Consider the following 20,430-nt stretch of genomic DNA (forward strand, 5'->3'; position numbering starts at 1 on the left):
CATTGTGCTTCACTGCTGCTTGATATTCTGATACAAGCATGTGAATCTATGAAAGTTCCAATACTGGAGTAAGAAAATTAGTTACTTACCCGTCTCTGTAGTCCTCTAGTATTGGAATCTTTCATAGATTCACATGCGACCCTCTCTCCTCCCCTGGGAAGCTCACCGTTTTATGTTCTCTCCTTCAGATACTTTGGCACTCGTGCTTTGGAAAATCTGATGGACTGGAGCTTCTCACAGAATGGTTCTAGAGGGAAGGAAAGCCAGATTGGCTGAAACCTAGGTTTGTTCTTATTTCTTAAATAGACAAGGATAGGCTAGTAAGGTGAGAGGCCATTAGGCCTTTTTCCACTATAGTTACTACTAAATTGCTATTATAATGTACTGGGACGCCCATCTCGACGACGGGGAATGATTAAAGCATGTGAATCTATTAAAGATTCCAATACTGGAGAACTACAGTTACAGGTAAGTAATTTTCTTACTGTAAGCCGGGATAATCATAATTATTCCCAGGATGGAGGGCAGAGGCATTACCATTTGAGCCAAATACAGCATGCCATCTGCATGCATCAGCATTGTGCCATATACAATTATTTTCCTCAGAACAAATGCAATTGTGCCAGGCGTGTAAAACCGTGTGCTTTTGCAAACTACCTGGTATTACAAGAACGTGGGCATCTTTAGAAGGATGACACTCACTTTTGTTGTATTATATTCAGCATAATCCTGGCATACTACCTTAGAGGAGCACAAGTGTGCAGTCCAATTAGCTACCTACCTTTGGTGTAGTCCTTAACTTGACTACCTCATTTTGATGCCCACTCTCTGCCATAGAGTATAGGTGCCAGACAGTCACCAGACATCTCTCTGCCCATCCACCTGGGCTACAGCCATATTTTCTATCATACAAAAGTCACCTTAATTAGTGAGAAGTTCATTCGCAATAGTATTCCAACCCCACTGCATATGGTTCTGTGAAATATGCTGAACAACACAAATCATCACTCAGGTACTCAAGGTATCCCTCTGTCATGACCAAACAGCAGCTATGAGTATTTCCGTATGGTATCCGGCGTACAAAAAGTCAGGTTTATTTTTCTTTTAATGTTTAAAAGTGACGTAGTGTGGAATGCAAAGAAGTATAGGGCGTGATCACGATCTTGGTGGAGGGGATTTCTCTGTCACAAACATGACAGATATCCCGCCGGCTGTATTACAAGTTCTGTTATATCCTATGGAACTTGTAATAGGCGGACGGGATAGCCATCATGTTTGTGACGGAGTAACCTCCTCTGCTAAGGTCATAACCAGGCCCATAATTTCCAGAAACCTCTAGTGTTAGGAAAAATCCAAACACACCAACATTTACCCGCATCCGTAGATATCATCAAGGTCTGCTGCCTTGTGCATTTCAGGTAAGCTTTTTAGTCTGTGCAATATTTTTATGACTGGATCCACCGTTTCTACTCCCCCCAGCTTTCATTCCTTTAGTCTACTTTATCTTTCCACCGGGAAACTACTATGTGGATTGCAATGTTTACAGAGTACTTCCTTTAGTAATAGTTTTCAAGACCCAATTAACCCTTTGTGTAGGGAGCCTCTCAGCTGTCAACTACAAGGCAGGGGTGGAACAATTATATAGACAGACTGTGGGATCCTCATCTTGACCATTACAAGTAGTTTGCCAAACACCTACTGTGCTAAAATTGCGTGGCTGTCCCATCACTCAGTTTTAAAAAGGCCTGAGTGGCTCACAAACGCTCTTTTCTGTTCTGAGCTGTCCGAGCCTCTCTATCCATATGCCTGGTACTTAGAGAATTTTAGGGATGGGGATGTTGCTCCCATCATCCTCCAACTAGGACTCACATTCTTTCGTATGCAAGTAAGATTAACATTAGGTTACCCCCAGCCTCACTCGCCAGTACCACCTGATTCTCTTGATTCCACAAGGTTGCAGTGATTTTCTTGATTCCACAGGATTGCAGTGTGAATACCACGTATGGGATGTACCCCACCCATCTATGTCCTAATGTCATGTGAAACAGGGATCTCAATGCGGAAGACTATTACAGCCCTGCTACTTTCCTACCAGAGAGCCCCTCTAATTAAAGGCCATTTTCCAGCCACCAGCCAGTGTAGCAGTGATGAGGATTAGACCTTGTAGGTGGTGTCCTTTCCATGATCTAAATTGACCATTTGTCATATTGCTATCCTCTCATCTGGAATGGGATCACAATATCCAATCAGACTGGTCCCACTTTTCTTTTTAATTTTAAAGTCTTCATTGCATCATTGAATTTGCCAAAATCATGTTACATCAATAGAACACACACAAACACACAGACACACATATTACCACATTACAGCAAGGACCTAGTTTCTAGGAAAAGCATGTTTTTGGTTTGTTTATAACTTAAGCACTGTTTCACAAATGCTCACAAAATTGGTCCAGAAATATTGCCTTTTGTGATTTGGTGTAAAAAGAGATATTTCATGCCATCGAGAATCCACAAAGCCAACAGATCTTGGAATAAGATCAGATTGTCTGCCACCGCATCAACATAGATATGCCAGCAGCCATTTTAGGACTTGGGAACTGTAGGAAAGTGCCACTGTTGGCATGGTTACCCCTGCGTTTTGCTTAGTGTTGATGCCAACTTTGATTAAAAGTGGGCTGGGACCCTGCTAACCAGGCCCCAGGCCAGTGTTCTTTCCCTAACTCTGTACCTTTTTTTCCACAATTGGCAAAATCCTGGCACACAGTTAAGTCCCTTGTAAAAGGTACCCATTGTACGAAGGGCCTTGTGGCCAGGGAAGGTCTGTAAGTGCTGTAGCATGTATATGCCGCCCTAGGGGACTCCCCACCAAGAACATACACACTGCCATGCAGCTTGTGTGTGCTGGTGAGGAGAAAAAGACAAAGTTGACATGGCACGCCTCTCAGGGTGCCATGCCTACAAATCACTGCCTGTGACATAGGTAAGTCACCCCTCTAGCAGACCTTACAGCCCTAAGAAAGGGTGCACTATACCACATGTGAGGGCATAGCTGCATAAGCAATATGCCCCTAAGTCCAATCTTAGGCATTGTAAGTGCAGTGTAGCCATATTGAGTATATGGTCTGGGAGTTTGTCATTACGAACTCCACAGCTCCATGATGGCTCACTGAATACTGGGAAGTTTGGTATCAAACGTCTCAGCACATATTGAAAAATGCACACAGAGGGCATTTTAGAGATGCTCCCTGATTGTTAGCCAAACTGCTATTGTAGGACTGATCGGTCTGTGCCAGCCTGCCACTTTCAGAGAAGTTTCTGACCACATGGGGTGAGTGCCATTGTGCACTCCTTGGTCAGAAACAAAGCCTGTCCTGGGTGGAGGTGCTTCACACTTTCCCCCCTCCCCTACAGGAACTGTAACACCTGGCGGTGAGCCTCAAAGGCTCAAGCCTCGGATTACAGTGCCCAGGGCACTCCACCTAGTGGAGATGCTTGTCCCTGGACACAGCCCCACTGTTGGAGGCAAGTCCGGTGGGAAAATTAGGGACAACAGGTAGGAGTGACCACCCCAGCCAGGACCACCCCTAAGGTGTCCAGAGCTGAGGTGAACCCCTCCCTGCAGATTCCGTCATCTTGGTTTGGAGGACAAGGACCAATAGGGATAAGAATGCACCCCCCTCCCCAAAGGTAGTGGACACAAGAAGGGTGTATCCACACTCAGTGATAGTAGCTATTGGCTACTGCCCTCTGAACCCTGAAATGCTCCTAAATCTAGGATTTAAGGGTCTCCCTGAACCCAGCTCACCAGATTCCTGGTGACCTACAAGAAGAAGAAGGACTGCTTAGCTGAAACCTCCAGCAGAGAAGAAGGAAGATGACAACCGCTTTGGCCCCAGGCCTGCCGGCCTGTCTCCGGCTTCAAAGAACCTGCAAAAGACCAGCAATGCATCCAGTGGCACCAGCGACCTCTGCCCAACTCCAGAGGACTGCCCTGCACCCAAAAGGACCAAGAACTCCAGAGGACAGCGGCTCTGTCTAAGAAAACCTACACCAAGGCCTCCCACCTCACTCTGGATGCGTGAGTCCTGACCCCTGTGCACCCGACCTCCACGGCCCGTGTCCATGTGGTCCACCCATCAAGAGAGGGTCCCCAGGCGATTGTGAGAAAGTGCCCGCCCTGGGTTGACCTTTCCACCCCTCCACGACGACGCCTGCAGAGGTAATCACGAGGACCTCCCTGACCGCGAAGCTCCGGATGTACATATCCGACACCTAAAGACGCACTGCACCCGCAGCCCCCAGACCTTGGAGAAACCGGCACCTGGTGCAGGTACGTTCAGCAGGTGGCCCTCCTCCCTGCAGCCTCTGAGTGACCCTGGGGGTCACCTCATAGACCAGCATTGGAAACACGAAGTCCTGTTTGCACCCGGCTGCCTCTGTGCTGCTGAGGGTGTGGGTTTGGTGCCAACTTGTGGCCCCTCCAGTGCTCCTCCAAACCCCCTTGGTCTGCCCTCCGAGTCGCGGGTACTTACTTGCAGGCAGGCCTGATTCCGAGTATCCCCGTCTCCATAGAAGCCCACATTAAATTTGCTCATCTTTGACCTCTGGACCCGGCCTCCCCATGTTGCTGGGTGTTTGGGGTTAACTTGAACCCCAACCGGTGGACTTCCTAAAACCTGGAGACTGAAACTGTAAGTGTTGTACTTACCTGTAAAACGATCTAACATTTCTTCCCCCCCCAGGAACTGTTTCTGAAAATTGCACTGTGTCCACTTTTAAAACAGATAATTGCCAATAATTCAAAAACTATATACCTTATCGAATTCAAACAAAATACTTGTTGATACATATGTGAAATAAAAATCTATTGAAGTACTTACCTGCAACTTGAATCTTGTGGTTCTTAAAAAAAAAAAAATATATATATATATATATATATTTTTTTTTTTTTTTTTTTTTGCTACATAAAAAACATTGGTCTGCAGTTAAGTCATTGAGTGTGTTTCTTCTATTGTCTGTGTGTGTACAACAAATGTTTTGCACTACCCCCTGATAAGCTTAACTGCTTGACCACACTACCACAAAAGAGAGAATTAGTATTATCTACTTTAGCCTCTGTTAAGCCTCTGGGGAACCCCTGGACTCTTTGCACACTATATTTCACTTTGATATAGTATATACAGAGCTAGCTTCCTACATTGGTGGGTCAGCGGTGGGATCTACGACTTTGCATTTGCTGGAATTCTCGGCCAATACCTGATCACAGGACTAAATTCCAAAATTGCTTTTAGAGAACTGATTTTTAAAAGTCCTGCTAGGGTCTTGGTTAAGTCCCCTAAGCATCTCTTTTTAAGTTTAAAGGTTATTGTAAAGTTATGATTTAGTTAGTAGAAGTAGTTTTTAGTTTCTAAAAAGTAATCCCAACCTGTAGTAACATAATGAGCAGCTCAGAGGAAATAGTGGTCTAGGGATGTGTAGTGATCTAGGGAGGTCTAGGCATCAAGAGATGGCAAAGTTAAGTTCCCTATGTAAGTTGAAAAAGATTAGACCGGGTTCTAACCCTACCAAGGTCAAGCTCTCGGCAGAGTACACCAGGGACCACCCTACTGAGGAGGAAGACTCCACTCAGACAGGGAAGATATTAGAGATGAGGAGGATGACCCCCCCGCCTCACCTAATTAGGGAGACTAGGATCCCCAGCCCCTGTCTCCAAGGATAGAACACACTGGATCTGGATGTTCCACAGGGGAGTCCAGCTCCTCTGGGAACATTGGGGACAGTCCCAATGAAGAGGACATCCTTTTAGCAAGGATGGACAAAACATTAGCTTTGGATCAGCAACTCGTGGCTATAGAAAGGGAGAGAGCAGAAACGGGCTGAGCACCCATTAATGGTGGCAGCAATATAAATAGGGTCAGAGAGAATACTGATATCCTTAAAATCCCCAAAGGGATATTCTCAAAATATGAAGAGGGTGATGATATCACCAAGTGGTTCACAGATTTTGAGAGGGCTTGTGCAAACAGGAAGTTAAACAAAGCTCACTGGGGAGCTCTCCTTTGGGAACTGTTCACTGGTAAGTGTAGGGAAAGGCTCCTCACACTCTGTGGTAAAAATGCAGAATCATATGACCACATGAACCCTGACTGAGGTCTTTGGATTTTCCACTGAGGAGTATTGAATTAGGTTCATGGGGATTCATAAAACCTCGAGCCAGTCCTGGGTTGATTTTGTTGACTGCTCAGTGAAAACACTAGATGGTTGGATAACTGGCAGTGGAGTGCATGTCTATGATGGGCTTTATAATTTGTTTATGAGGGAACACCTGTTAAATAACTGCTTCAATGACAAGTTGCATCAACATCTGGAAGACCTAGGTCCAATTTCACCCCAGGAATTGGGAAAGAAGGCAGACCATTGGGCCAAGACTAGGGTGACCAAGACTTCCACAGGGGGTTACAAAAAAAAGGGGTCACAAAGCCTCCCCAGGGGAAGGGTGGTGAGACACCTATGGACAAAAACAAAGAGTCTTCTCAAGGGCCCCAAAAACCTGCTCAGGAGGGTGGACCCTGAGCCTCTTCACAGTCCTCAAATGGGTACTAGGATAAAAACTTTGATCCCAAGAAGGCCTGGTGTCACAACTGTAAGCAGCATGGACACCAAACTGAAGACATGGCCTGTCCCAAGAAAAATCCCACTAGCACTACTCCAGTTAGTACTGGAATAGCCAGTCTCCAGGTGGGATCAACATTGTGCCCAGAGCAAATCAGGGTTCACACTGAAGCTACACTAGTCTCTGAGGGTGGGGTGGACATAGCCACACTAGCTGCTTGGCTGCCTAACATGCAAAAATACAGGCAGCAGCTCATATTCAGTGGGACAAAGGTAGAAGCCCTGAGGGATACAGGTGTCAATGTCACCATGGTGAAAGAGAAACTGGTTTCCCCAGGACAGTATTTGGCTGGACAGACATATCCAGTTAGCAATGCTGACAATGTGACTTAAGTCCATCCCATGGCTATGGTGACTTTAGAATGGGTAGAGGTTACTGGCCTGCAACAGATAGTGGTCTTTTCTGCAATCCCAGGGGAATGTTTGCTAGGGAATGATCTGGAGTCCTCAGCATGGGCTGAGGTAGAGCTCAAAACCCATGCAGCCATGCTGGGAAGCCCTGAACTTGTGTGTGTGAAAAAGAGGGCACTGAGCAGAGCACAGGGTGAAAAAGAAGTGTTGGAGCCTGGAATAAGTGCCAAACCTTCCAAGAGAAAAGGTAAGAGGACTTGAGGACCAACATCGGAAGAGCAAAAGAAACAAGACCTCCCTTCCCAGGAAGATGTCTTATCCCCTGAGGGAACTGATTCCATGGAGCTGGAACCTTATCAGGTACAGCTCTTGGGCCCAGGGGGACCCACAAGGGAACAGCTGTGCCAGGGACAAAAGACTTGTCCCACTCTTTAAGGCCAGAGGCAGCAAGCTGCTGCACAGAAAAAGGGAGATATCAGTGGCTCCTACAGGGTCTATTGGGAGGATGGACTCCTTTACACTAAGGCCAGAGACCCCAAACCTGGTACCACTAGGAGTGTGGTAGTGCCTCAGGAGTTTAGATAGTTTATCCTCACCTTGGCCCATGACATCCCCCTAGCTGGGCATTTGGGTGAGAACAAAACATAGAGCAGACTTGTGAAGCACTTTTATTGACCCAATATGTCCCAGAAAGTAAGGGAGTTTTGCAGCTCCTGTGTCACCTGTCAAGCCAGTGGCAAGACAGATGGCTTTCCGAAGGCCCCCCTCACTCCACTTCCAGTGGTGGGGCTACCCTTGGAGAGGATTGGTGTGGACATTGTGGGTCCACTTGAGCCACCCTGGGGCCCGATCTAAGCAATGTCCCAGGAGACCTCATCCTCAAGGACACTGCTTTTTTCTGCCCGGTAGAGTATGGGCATATTCCACCTGCACTCTCCTGGGCAGGAAACAAAACTTTGTTACCGACCGGGCAGGAGTAAATTTAGTGAGCTGGCTCCTGCCAGCCTCCAAAATGGCCCCCTCGGCCACCAATGAAAGTTGGCATGAGGGTGTCCCAAGTGTGCCCCGGGGCTTCCCCTCTGGCCCCTAACACAATGTGGCTTCTGGGTCCCAGGTAGGCACTGGGGCACCCTCCTAAAATTTCGAAAGTGGCTGGCTCCCACCAGGGTACCCGGCAGGGAATGCGAGGGCCATGGGGCTCCACTCACAGCCCCCAATGAAAATTAAAGATGCAGGTGTCCCGGTGGGCACTGGGACACCAAATTTGTTCATAACTAAATAATAAAGGAGCAGCAGAAGGTACTCATTTATTAATCACTGCTCCGGCAAGGAGCACCCTATAATGCCATAGGGCATTGTTTATTTTCTTTTCTTCTGGTGGTTTCCAGAAGGGGCAGGAGTACCACCAAATATTTTGTTGTAATGTTGGGAAGGTGGGCCACCCGGGAGTGCTCTAAAGTAGCTATAACTTGCACCCTTGCCAAGTTATAGCTACTTTAATTACTTTGCTACTTACCTCACATATTACATTTCTCCTGGCATTTTCTATGACATCTTTGATAACATCGCTGCAATATCTGAAATGACATCATTCATGACAACACTTTCCATGGCATGGGCACGAGTTATAGTTACTTTAGGGTTGAGATAACTAAAACTGGTAAATTTTAATGGTTTTGTTTGTTGAAAACAGTTTTTCTAACTGACTTTTTCACCTAACTATAACGTCCATTCAACCTTTGTCTTTAAAGTATATATATATATATTTAAAATGTATATTATTTCGCTCCAAACATTTTCTCAAGCATTTTCCTAGCTTGCTTATTTTCACTTAAATCACAAGTCCTTCACACCGTATCTTGTTGCTGAAGGCTTGAAGGAGTGTTGTGATATAGCTCATTTGACATAAACAAACCTGATCAACTGTTGAGGTGTCCAGTGTAGTATCAATAATATATATCAAATCTGCCTATCCTGCACAGGCTTGAACAAGAGAATCTTAGAAAAATATCCCAAATGGCGTACCCCAAGTATCTGTAGGATAATTTACTGATACGGGCAGGTAGATAATCCCTACATATTACCCCAATTGCAACAGGCAAAAAAGAGTTGCTAGATGCACGTGATATAGTGTGTTGCAATGGTCTTTGTGAGGGAGCACTAAAAATAGGAATACCTAAGTGGGAGAAGGTTGGGCGGCTCTCCAAATTGAGCTAAGGGATGGTTAAGAGGTATGTCTCATTAATATGTATGGAGGCCTATCCCAACTGAGGGTAGTATGGGTTGAGTTGTAGCAACATCAGTTGTGGAGTCAGAGCTCTGTTTTGCAGATGTAATCATGTTCCTAGTTAGGTTCTACAATTGTCTGCTTTAACAATTTTCAGAGTAAATAATTATCTTGTCCTGGGAGTATGCAGTGGCTATCTGTGTTACTTAGTGTCTGGGTGTGGATCAGTAAACGTGACCAAATACTGTGGATTATGTCTAAATTATCCTTCAGTTTGCATATAAGTCGCTTATATGAAGCCATCCTATACAGAATGCTCCAACTTCGGACTAGATTTCAAGTGAGACTGGTCCCAATTTGGACCCCATTCCAAATCTGACAGGTCCAAAATTAGACTGGGAAATAACATCAACAAATCTGTGAATGGTAGTTAACTGAGAGTGAACTTATTTTTTTCATAGCATAAACGTTCTCATAAGATGGTTAGCTATGGTCGTTGGGTAAACTCTCATTCTAAAGTAAGCAAGGCCAACCTTGAATGCTTTATATAATTTGTTTTGCAAGGACGATTGAAGCAATTACATTTATTCTTTTGTATTCTTCAATTAAGACTCTCCTCTTATGACTATTCTTTTTGTTCAATTTATTTTAGGAATGAGAGTGCAAGATCCAGATACCATCAATAAATCTTCTCAGACAGTGCTTCCGCGATATGGACACAGTTTACTTGAAGACGCAAGGGCAGAGATTAAAGACAAGTATGTCCTATTTCATATTCTCCTTTTCGTAGATTTTTTTGTTACATTTTTAAGCATGTTAAACTTTTTTGCAAGTATATACTTGAAATCTGAATTACAGCTGTAAGGATATAGAGGATACTACCAGTAATAGTAGCCAAGTTTGTGAAATAAGTGTTGTCCTATCTCATACTTTTCTGGTTTCCTTTAGTGTAAAATATGTTTAGGTTTTTGTCTTGTGTTTTTTAAAGCTACGCAAAGGCTACTACACATTCCCTTGTGGGTGGACTCTACTGTTTACACAATTCAGTTTCCAGTGGTGTGAAAACTAATTCTCATTTGCTCACAAAACAAATGCAGACCTGCCAGCTCACATGGTTCCTCAGTGTGACACACAGTATTGACTTCCCCCACACGGTCTCCCAGTGAGGAGCCATTATCACACGGTGACAGGGAAAACGAGGTGAAAACTTGTTTTTGGAGCTTTTTAACTACCCATCTCCCTTAACAGGTGTGAATACACACCAGGACATCAACAGCAGCCTCAGCAAGCTTTTTGTTTGTGAGGAGGGGTTTTGGGGCTGGGGTGGGGGTAAAAGTGCCTCTTAGGTGCTTCTTGGCACAAGGTCGTGTTCCCTCCAGAGCCCCACCCCCTCCTCATACTGAGATGTTTAGTGAAGTTGGTGTTTTGTTTTCAATAATGACCGAGCTGACAAAAATCTCTGGAATGCACTTCTTAGTTTAAAGAAGACATTTATTATTACTTCACCACGAGGTTCCTGAGAAAGGAGATTAGTAGGTCGGAGGCATACGTTTAAAAATAGTCACAGCAATGAAAGGAAAATATATCAAAGTGATTCTCAACTGCAATGTACACAGCAAATATATGTGATTATATTATAGCATAATTGCAAAGCAAAGAATAAAGTCAAAATTCATCAATGTAGGGCCTGCCAATGCTCCTCATCTTTCTCATGCCAGCAAGTTGATGACCCCTGTTCAACTGCGAGAAAGAGTTTTCCACCCTCAGGGGACAAGTGTCTGTGTCTGGCATTTGACGTCCAATCCTGTCTGAAGTCTTGGAAAATTCCCCTTGCTGTTGCCCAGGGACACCTTTTATATCTTGAATAATCATGGAAAAATGCCTTCTGAAAGGCCCTTCCCTCTCAGATGGGAATTATTCAAAAATGCTGGCTTGTTTAGGTAAACCTTGACAGGAATGTTGAAAGCTGGCCATCGTTCTGAGACACGGCTTTCAAGGTCAGACTGTTCTCTTGCCTATGATAAACACTAGCTTCTCACCTTTTACATGTTGTGTACCAGCCCTGGCTCTTTGGTGAGAAGAAAAACACGTAGAAGTAGAAAAAACACATTGCATAACATGTTTGCACAGAAAAATACTTTAACGTGGAGGCAAAGCTAAGCTGAATACAAAAGGTAATGTCTAACGCCACGGTAAAGCAAATAGGCAGCTAAACTGAATACAAAATGTAATGTCTAACGCCACGATAAAGCCAATAGGCAGCAAAACTGAAAGCAAAATGTAATCTGCAACTGGTGAACATTGAACAAATAATATGCACAGTGATGAAACACAGTCAGTGGTCAAACACACTTATTTTCACTCCAGTTGGCAAGTCTTTCCTACATCTTCAGCTAACTATAACTATGATGATGAGGACGGTTTTGTTTCATAATTTATATTAGGTATTTCAAAATTGTTGGTGTGCTTAACCCCTAAAACTTTGTAGCTCAGTGGCATGCCCATGAGTTGGGTGGATTGGAGACAGTGTTAACTTCGAAGCACAAGGCAATGTGTTTGAGCACAAGGTCCAAAATAGCAATATTGATGCAATGGCACAGTGGACAGTGAGCCATGGTGATTTTACCAGAAACAGGATACTTGAGGAAGAGCAGAAGTAAAGTAAATAGGGAGGGCTGTTGGGGTGTGAAAACAAGCTGATTTAGGAGAATGTGGCAAGGGTACTACTAAACAGTGAAAACTCTGATAAAGGGATTGAATGCTACCTGCTGATTTTTTTTAAAATGCATTTTGTTATTGAGAACATGCAAAAGGAGTTACGTCACAATCAGCATAATAGTACATTTTTTGATATTTTTTCTTGTTTGCATACAGGTCAGCTAGTATCTTATGGTACATTGTTATAGCTAGGTGCTAACTGTATAGGCCGTAAACACTCGCAACGGAGCAGGTGTTCAACACAGGTTTTTTTAATTTAGAGTTGAGTGACTGGCGCAGTGGTAGGTATGTGTGATTAACTGTGTGAATTACGAACAGAGAAGGGAAAAGAATTAGGGCCTAGGTAGGAGTGCGGAGTGTCTGATTCTGTGCAGGATTATTTGAGACAGCAGAATCAGGGTGATAGTGTACGCATTTCAGCATGAAGTTTAGTCAGTGGATATCTTCAGGCGGTGTCCTCATCTGGGGGTGGGTATGGTATGTGTTCGGGCAAGGAGCTAGCCCTAGTGGTGCCACTGAGTGGGTCTTGGGATCAAGTGGGAGGCCAGCTTCATAGGAAGGGGTCAGCGGTCAGTCAAGATGCTGGCAAGGCCACTGGGGATACAGCGAACAGAGTGGACGTCATTAGTCCTTCAGTCATCTAAGATGGCCTTCTGTCATCATGCGGAGGCTGTTGGAAATTTGCAAGTATTGTGGCCCAATGGTGTAAAATTGGCTGTCTTCGGAGACCGTGTAGTTCGTCCCTGCGAAGAGCCTCTTCTTCTGCCACTTTCCACTTACATACGGCCCTCCTCCAAGCGTCTACAGGTGGGGGGCGCCGGGCGCTAGTGCAGTGTATGTGCGCGCATGGCCAGTAGAGGTGCAAGCAAACCTTATGACTCTTTTCCTGTTTAAATATACCAAGTGCGCTGGCCTCCCAGGTTTGCAGGTCTTGTAGGGCCGTCCCCTCATTGAGTGTGCCGGGGATGGAGGACTAATAATGATGTAGGGCGGGGCAGGACCATGGCATATGGCAAAAATCCGCACCTAGTGAAAAGCAGTGCAGGCAGGTGATCTGTGCTAAGGAATTGTAATGGTTCAAGCATGCTGGTGTAAGATACTCACTATTCAGCAGATATCCCTTTTCTTGTCCTGGAGCAGCCTTCTTATATCTGTCTCCCACTGTGCCGAAGGGTTTCCAATGGGGTATTCAGGAGTTTGCGGATTGCCCTATAGAGCCAGGTTGTGCCCATCATCACTCTCATACGTATAACTGGGTGTGCAGGTGGTTCGGGTCTGCAGCCCCCATAGTGTCTGAGCCATATTGCGGAGTTGTTGGTAAATAAGGAATTGCCACGCAGGCAGGGAGAGAACCGTGGTCAGGTGTGTAAAGGGAAGGAGGTGGGCCTCAGTATATAGGTGCCCGCAGTGTTGATGGAAGTCGGCGTCCACCTTCTCAGCTGCCGTGCTGTGTACAGGCCAGGAAAATTATGGAGGCCTACCAAGGGAATGTTGGGAGCGTAACATGGTCTCCCTACTGACAGCCTCTGTATGCGGAGCATGCAGGTCCATGCTATCGCCACCTGAAATGGCCAGGGAGAAGCAGGTAGCACCTTGGTAAGGAGCAAAGTCTGCAATAGAACCGGTGTGAGTGCCACAATAGTAGCTCGCGTCTCCCATGTATCGCCCAGCTGTCCAGCAAGATAACCACTGTAACTGAACAGCCAGGAAGTAAGCCTCAAAAGAGGTGTCACTGAATCCACCTCAAACAGCTGGGAGGTGCAAGGTTCTGAGGGCCACATGGTGGCAACGTGTGCCCCAGACTAAGGAGCTCTGCAATGCATTTAGTTCTTTGAATAAATAGTAGGGGGCGGGGATAAGCGGAAGGTTCATAAAGTAATTTAGTAATCTAGGTAGGATGATAATTTTTATGAGGGCTATATTGCCAATGTAGACAAGGAAGAGGGACTGCCAGAATGTTATCTGTTTGCGAATCCCAGCAAGGGCTCTGCAGAGGTTGCCATCATAGAGATGGGGCTGTGTGTGATATAGGCGAACCCCTAGATAGACCAACAAAAGGGTACCCCCCTAAGGTTATGGCGCTCTGCAGACATCCTGGGTGTAGGGAATAGGCCACTAACATAGTTGCATTCACTCTCAGACTGGAGGTCTCCACGAAAGACACAAGGAGTGCACACAGCAGGTCTAGGGGCTGACACGTCTTGGATGTAAATGAGCAAGTCATCTGCGTATAGCGGAACCTCGTGGACACAGTCTGTCAGGGGTACGCCCCACAACGGTCCCTTTGCCCTGAGGTGGGTCGCCACTGGTTCCATTGCAAGGGCGAACAACTGAGGGGTGAGCGCACCACCCTGTCTGGTGCCCCTCTGCTCTGGAAAGGAGACTGACACCAGTGGGCCCAGTCGCACCCTCAAAGACAGAGCTGTATTCAGTAACCGAGAAGAGGCATGCAAGTGCTTCCAACTCCCATGCATGCCAGCACCTGGAACAGATAGTCCCAAGAGAGAGTATTGAATGCCTTCTCCATGTCCAAAACAAGGCAGGCCCCATGAGGAAAGACATCTTGAACCTGGTCCTGCATTTGAAGCAGGCTGCGGATATTTTGTAAGGTGCTGCGTCCTGGAACAAAGCCATTCTGATGTTTGTGGACTAGTAATGGGATAATCCGGGAGCAGCGGTTCACAAGGATTTTACTGAGGGATTTGTAGCTGGCACCCAGTATGGATATGGACCTATATGATCCCAGTTGGGTTGGGTCTCAGTTGTGTTTCAGAATGGAGACTAGCAGAGATTTGCGGAGGGAGAGCGCGAGGATGCCTAATTGCAGGGCTTCCTTGTATACATCCGGCAGGTGTGGGGCAATTTGGCTGCAAATACAGAGTAGTATTCAAAAGCAAGTCTGTCATTCTCAGGAGTTTTGTGGTGGACTAAGTGTTTGATGGCTTGCTGGATCTCATGTACCATGATAGCAACATACAGTGTGTCTCTGGTGGTCAGTGGGACACGTGGAAGTTGCAAGTTGGATAGGAAACCATGTATGGTCGTTTGGGGGGCTGCCTCTGGGGCCTTGTATACTGCTGTATAGTATGTGGTTAATTCATGAAGTGACGCTTTCAGTATGCGGAGCACATCCACTGAGGATGACTGAATCTCTGTGATAGAGGGGCTAGTTTCGGATTGCCGGGCCAGCCAGGCTGTCAACTGCCCATCTTTGTCGGCTTTGTGCTTAAGGCGTTCCAGTAGGGATGGTAACCTTCCCTTGCCACAATACGTTGAGGAGGAGTTGCAAGGTCTGTGGTGCTCGAGTTGTCTAAGGCGGCAACCCGGGTCTCTGCCTCATCGATTTGCGCTCCAAGTTCCAGCCCACACCTTCTAACTTCTTAATAGAGATACCGCTGGTCACTGTTTTAAAAGCGTCCCATTCAGTGGTGCGGGAGGTGGCTGTGTTGTGGATGTCAGTATAGTAGTGTTGGATGTTTGTTGCCAATGTGTTTCGGAATGCTTGGTCCTCCGGTGTGTCTTATTGGAGGCGCCAGAGTGGAATCGGAGGTTAGGGGGGGAAGCCAGGCGAGGCCCACAGTATAGGCTGTGTGGTCTGCAACCACTCTCCCAAGATACTCGGAACACTTCATGCACGGGAGTAGGGATTCTGAGCAGAGAAAACAATCCAAGAGGACAGAAAGTTGGTGCAAGGTGGAAAAGGATTAGAGCCTAGCAGTAAGGTGCACTGAGCGCCAGGCATCCAGAAGGGACCAACGATCAAGCCATGCTTGGAGCTCGGCCGCCATCCGACTGGTGGAGAGCAGAGGGTTATGATCTATCCAGGACTGTGTTTAAAATGCTGTTGTAGATGTTCTCTAACAGTCAGGGCAGGTGCGTTTTGTGTGCTAAATAGACCTAGAGTTTCCCCCAGAAGTGGCTCTGATCTATGTTTGGGGTATAAATGCTCCCTAACAGTACAGGCCTACCATCTAATAGGCCCTCTAGCAGGACATAACGATCCTCCTTTTCCACTGTGACCTCTGTCTCTTGAAATGGGAGGCCAAGTCTCACCCAGACTAGGGCTCTACTAGCATATGCTGAGAATGTCATAGCGTGTAGTGTACCCCACCATTGTTGAAGTAATCGATTCATTTCCCCGAGTGTGGTATGTGTATTTTTAAGGCACACGATGTTCGCCTTTTGGCGTCTTACTTAAGAGTATACAGTGTAACGTTTCCTCGCACTGTGCATTTCCCGAGCATCGAGCGTCAGGAATCAAACTTCCGTGGAGGTCATCATAGGTAAACTGGTGGCAGGGAGGTGTATATTGTTGTGAGGGAGAATGGAGGTGTGGGGTGTCCCCTATCTCGCCAGTGGCACCACCATGGTCATGCGTGGAAAGTGCATACCCAGTGGGCTTCATACTAGGGGTGGCGGGGGGAGTGAGTAAGAAACAACTGGGGGACCTCTCCACAACAGGCGGAATGCCCAAACCATCTTCGGTAAACCTTTCTAAGTTGTAGTTGGGGGTGTGGCTCCGCAAGGGGGGTTAAGTATTCACCATGTAGGCTCTGTGCATTAAATTGTGTAGGTGCGGATGGCCCAGTTTAATCAATAATGTTCATGATTCAGGGCGTGGCTTGAACGCCCATGCAATAAGGCGTAGTCTGTTCGAGCTCCCGGGTCCGTGGCCCTGGGGACCCCAAAATCCTGACTGAATACAGCCGCGGACCCTGCCAAACCCACATCGCCAACAGGTGGAACATTGGGTGCCTCGTAGGTCGCGGCCGAAGAGGCTGGATGCTGCGGTCGCCATGCAAAAGCGGCAACAGAGGCGAAATGCCTGATTCTAAGATGGCGCCTGCGGGATGCGCCGCAGTGAAAGAAGGCTGAGGAGACAGGTGGATCGTGGCGTAGGAGGAGAGGTGAGACATTCTGGACTGCCCTGCTGGGGAACGGCGGCTGGGGGTCCCTTGCCCACTTCCTTTGGGAATGTCGGAGGCCGTGCTTGCAGATACGGAGAGCTGCCCTTCCTGATCCCTGGATGGTGCCTGAGCAAAGCGCGCCTGGGACATGCGGTGTGGCACTGGGAGGGCCACTTCCCCCCTCCCCCCTCCCCCTGATCTTTAATAACTGAGAGGCGACTGCTCCTAATTTGATATCACTTCATGGAGGTCGCGCAGATTAAATCCATACATATCGGGGTGCGTCGGGTGACGCCCTGCCTGCCCTTGTGCGGCCAGGGGGAGGCGACCGGACCAAAGAAGCCCATTAGAGACTCTCAGAAACCCCACGCTGAGCGCTGCGACAAGTGGGCTGCCTGGAACAGGAGGTGTATGTACACTGGCATGAGAGAATCAGACAATGGTGCGAAACCGGGGCAACAGAGAGTCCCGACTGGAGTGACGGGCCCAGGCCAGAATGAACTGAGTGGCGTAGAGGACAGCACACAACTGGAGGTGCACACATTCACCATTATACAGGCAAGCAAGGACACCAGATTATCTCTGAGAAACCAAATAGCAGCAGTAGTGAGCGAAGTTGGTCTCCTCAGAGATTATCAGTGGAAATTAACAGACAGAGTCAAAGAATCGGAAGACCAACTTAGAACTGTCATGCCACAAGTGGCCGACCTCACCAAGAAATGTAAAGCTATGAATAAAGAACTGCAATGACTAGCGGGCAAGGCAGGTCTTCGTGCCACAACGTGAGGTTGGTCGGAGTGCTGGAGAAGGCCGAGGGACCAAGTATCAAGCTGTTCGTGGAGGAATAGTTGGAACAAACGGTTTTATAGGGTAAACCCTCCCGCTTTTTCTCGGTGGAATGTGCACACAGGATCCCAACGTAACCCCTGAAACTGGTAGGACCCCCCCCTCGCCCAATCATAGTCAGGCTTATGAACTTTTGGGACAGAGATGAAATCCTACAAGCAGCCAGGAAACATAGCCCCTGGCCCATTGGGGGTCGAAATGTGCACATATATCCGGACTGTATGAACTCCCTACTATTCCCAGCTAAATTGAGAGTGGAACATGAGGGGAAAACCCACTTCTTTACAGACACACAAGGTGCCTGGAAATGGCTAGACAACCAGGGGCTGGGAAGCGATGTGCAGGCTATAGAGGGAGACGAAAAGGACTGGAGAATAGTGCCACAAAAGAGACGGGGGCAGAAACGACGGGGGAAAAACACAATATCCTCCCCCACCAAGGCACAGATGAAAGCAGCGCAGCTGCAGGCGGTTCAATAGCTGCATCAACACATCAACGCCCTCAGCACCAACAAATGGAGAATCCTGGAAAAGGTGGATCGGAACAGTGACCCAGAGCACACGGAGACTGACCTGGAGGAGGACAGACCAGTGGTAACACCCATGACGGTGGATCAACTGGGGTGAAGCTCCCCTGTCATATAGCAGGATCAGGGCAGATACAGTAGGTTCCGAGGGACAAGCAAGGGGGAAGAATATTATTGCCCTCTTCAAAAGGTAGAGATACAAGAGGGGGTGCAGGGCTAAAGCAGATTGCTTGACGAGTGTGGCTAACGGGTCCCCCCATCAACGAGTGCTGTACTGAGTTAACTGTTAACGTTGTAGTGGGATGTATACATGTCATGAATTGGGGAGGTGGTTAATTCAAAGATGACCGCACGGGTTGGCCAGGTGGGATGGGGTTGTGGGGGGTGGGGGGGGTGTTGTTACGACACTACACTTCACACAACATATATCAGCACACAGGTGGTGCTCAGGCAGGTGGGCCCACCATCACGGACTGAAGATTGTAATTACCTACTATGACACATACAACCTCCATACTACTGACATCATGGAATGTCAATGGTCTATGAAATGGAGAAAAGAGGGGATTAGTCCAACAGGCTCTCAATAGGATCAAACCAGACATCGCCCATAGTGTTCAATTGAACCCTTGGACTTTTTCAACAGTGTTGGTAGGTGGAATATCAGGCGAGTGTGCTCTGGATCTCACTGGTGAGGAACCCACTGATTGTTCTTTTGGTTCATTTAGAGTATCCACCAGTCCCTCCCACATTCGGGCAATCTCTATCTGGCGTACACCCCTCCTAGCATCCCTTAGGAGTACTTTGTTGTACTTCATCTTCATAGGTTGCTCATCTCTCAAGTTCTCAGCTCCGCACTGTGGCTTGGGGTCCCCCGGTGCTTTCCAATTACGAGTTATTTCCCTTTTAGCTAGGACCAATGCTAAGTCCTGGAATCAGCTAGTCACTTTTGTTTTAGATGTATGAGGGAATCTTCCTAGTATATAGTGTGCCATTGAGTTTTGGGCTTCCTTATTAATCACCTCTACCATCACTGTTGCCCCAAAATCACTCCAGGGGCAGGCAGTCTATATGATAGTGATGGGGACCCAGCTGGAGTCCGTTGTAACTGCACCCTTCCCTCGCAATGCTGGCCATTGTTTCCATTGCCGAGGCTAACAGCAAGGCGACAATGGGTATCCTTGTCTAGTCCCTCTTTCTACCGGGTAACTTCCAGAGATCACTTGTCCTGTTCAGACCCTAGTCTTTCTGGGGGGGCCATACTAGACACCACGAGCACCAAAGCGTACCTGAATGAGTTCAAAAGATTGTAGAGATGTCCGCTTTCCTTGTGGCCAGTAAGACTGTTCAGGTCAATGTTGGGTATGCTGTCTTCATGAATCTCAGATTCCTATCAATCGCCTGGAATTTAGGGCAGTTTTTCGGGGATTACAAACATTCCTGCCCAGTATTGGCAATTCCTCAGTCCTCATCAGAACAGACAATACTACCACAATGATCTACCTAGCCAAACACGGGGGAACATGTTTGAAAAGCCTTTCCTCACAAGCCCACCTTATATGTAAGTGGTTGCTAAAAAATGGCATATCCCTCCAAGTGGAACATGTCCTAGGCGTTAACAACGTCTGGGCAGACTCTCTCAGCTGGACATCCAGTCAATGCCAAGAATGGGAACTAAATCAGGAGCAGTTGTCTCGGATCTTCCAAAAGTGGGGTACCCCAAATCTGGATCTCTTTGCAACTTTGCTAAACAAAAAATGCAGAAAGTTTCCAAGCAGAATCCCTCAGAGGTACTCTTGGGGGAATGCTCTTCAGATCCAATGGATGGGGATGTTTGCTTATGTATTTCCAACTTTTCCTCTTGTTCCCAGGGTAATACCCAATTCTAATAGCCCCGGTATGGCCAAGACAGTATTGGTTCACGGAGCTCATACTGCTATTAGTGTGTCCGCACCTTCAATTTCCACCAATCGAGAACCTGCTGAAAATGAGCAACGGCCAGGTTTTGCATCCTAAAATAAAATCTCTTTTTAGATAACTCTAACTATAACAGGTGGATTTCTTTGGTTTTGTACGTTTTAAAATGTGAACCTAACTATAACATCCCTGTAAACACTGAATTTCTATGTTTTGTTTTTAAATTCTATTTCATAACTATAACGTCCCTGTAACCTTTGATTT

General features: G+C 46.9%; 1 protein-coding gene across 4 annotated transcripts in view; it reads left to right on the forward strand.

Moving 5' to 3' along the window:
- The window catches only part of RPGRIP1L (RPGRIP1 like), a 687,119-nt gene that overhangs the window by 102,051 nt on the left and 564,638 nt on the right, over positions 1–20,430 (forward strand). For all 4 annotated transcript variants that reach the window (XM_069216318.1, XM_069216317.1, XM_069216321.1 and 1 more), the window contains exon 5: positions 9,905–10,010. In XM_069216318.1, the coding sequence (XP_069072419.1) occupies positions 9,905–10,010 (106 nt within the window). The remainder of the gene's footprint in view (positions 1–9,904; positions 10,011–20,430) is intronic.

Source organism: Pleurodeles waltl, chromosome 12, assembly GCF_031143425.1.
Source record: "Pleurodeles waltl isolate 20211129_DDA chromosome 12, aPleWal1.hap1.20221129, whole genome shotgun sequence".
NCBI lineage: Eukaryota > Metazoa > Chordata > Amphibia > Caudata > Salamandridae > Pleurodeles > Pleurodeles waltl.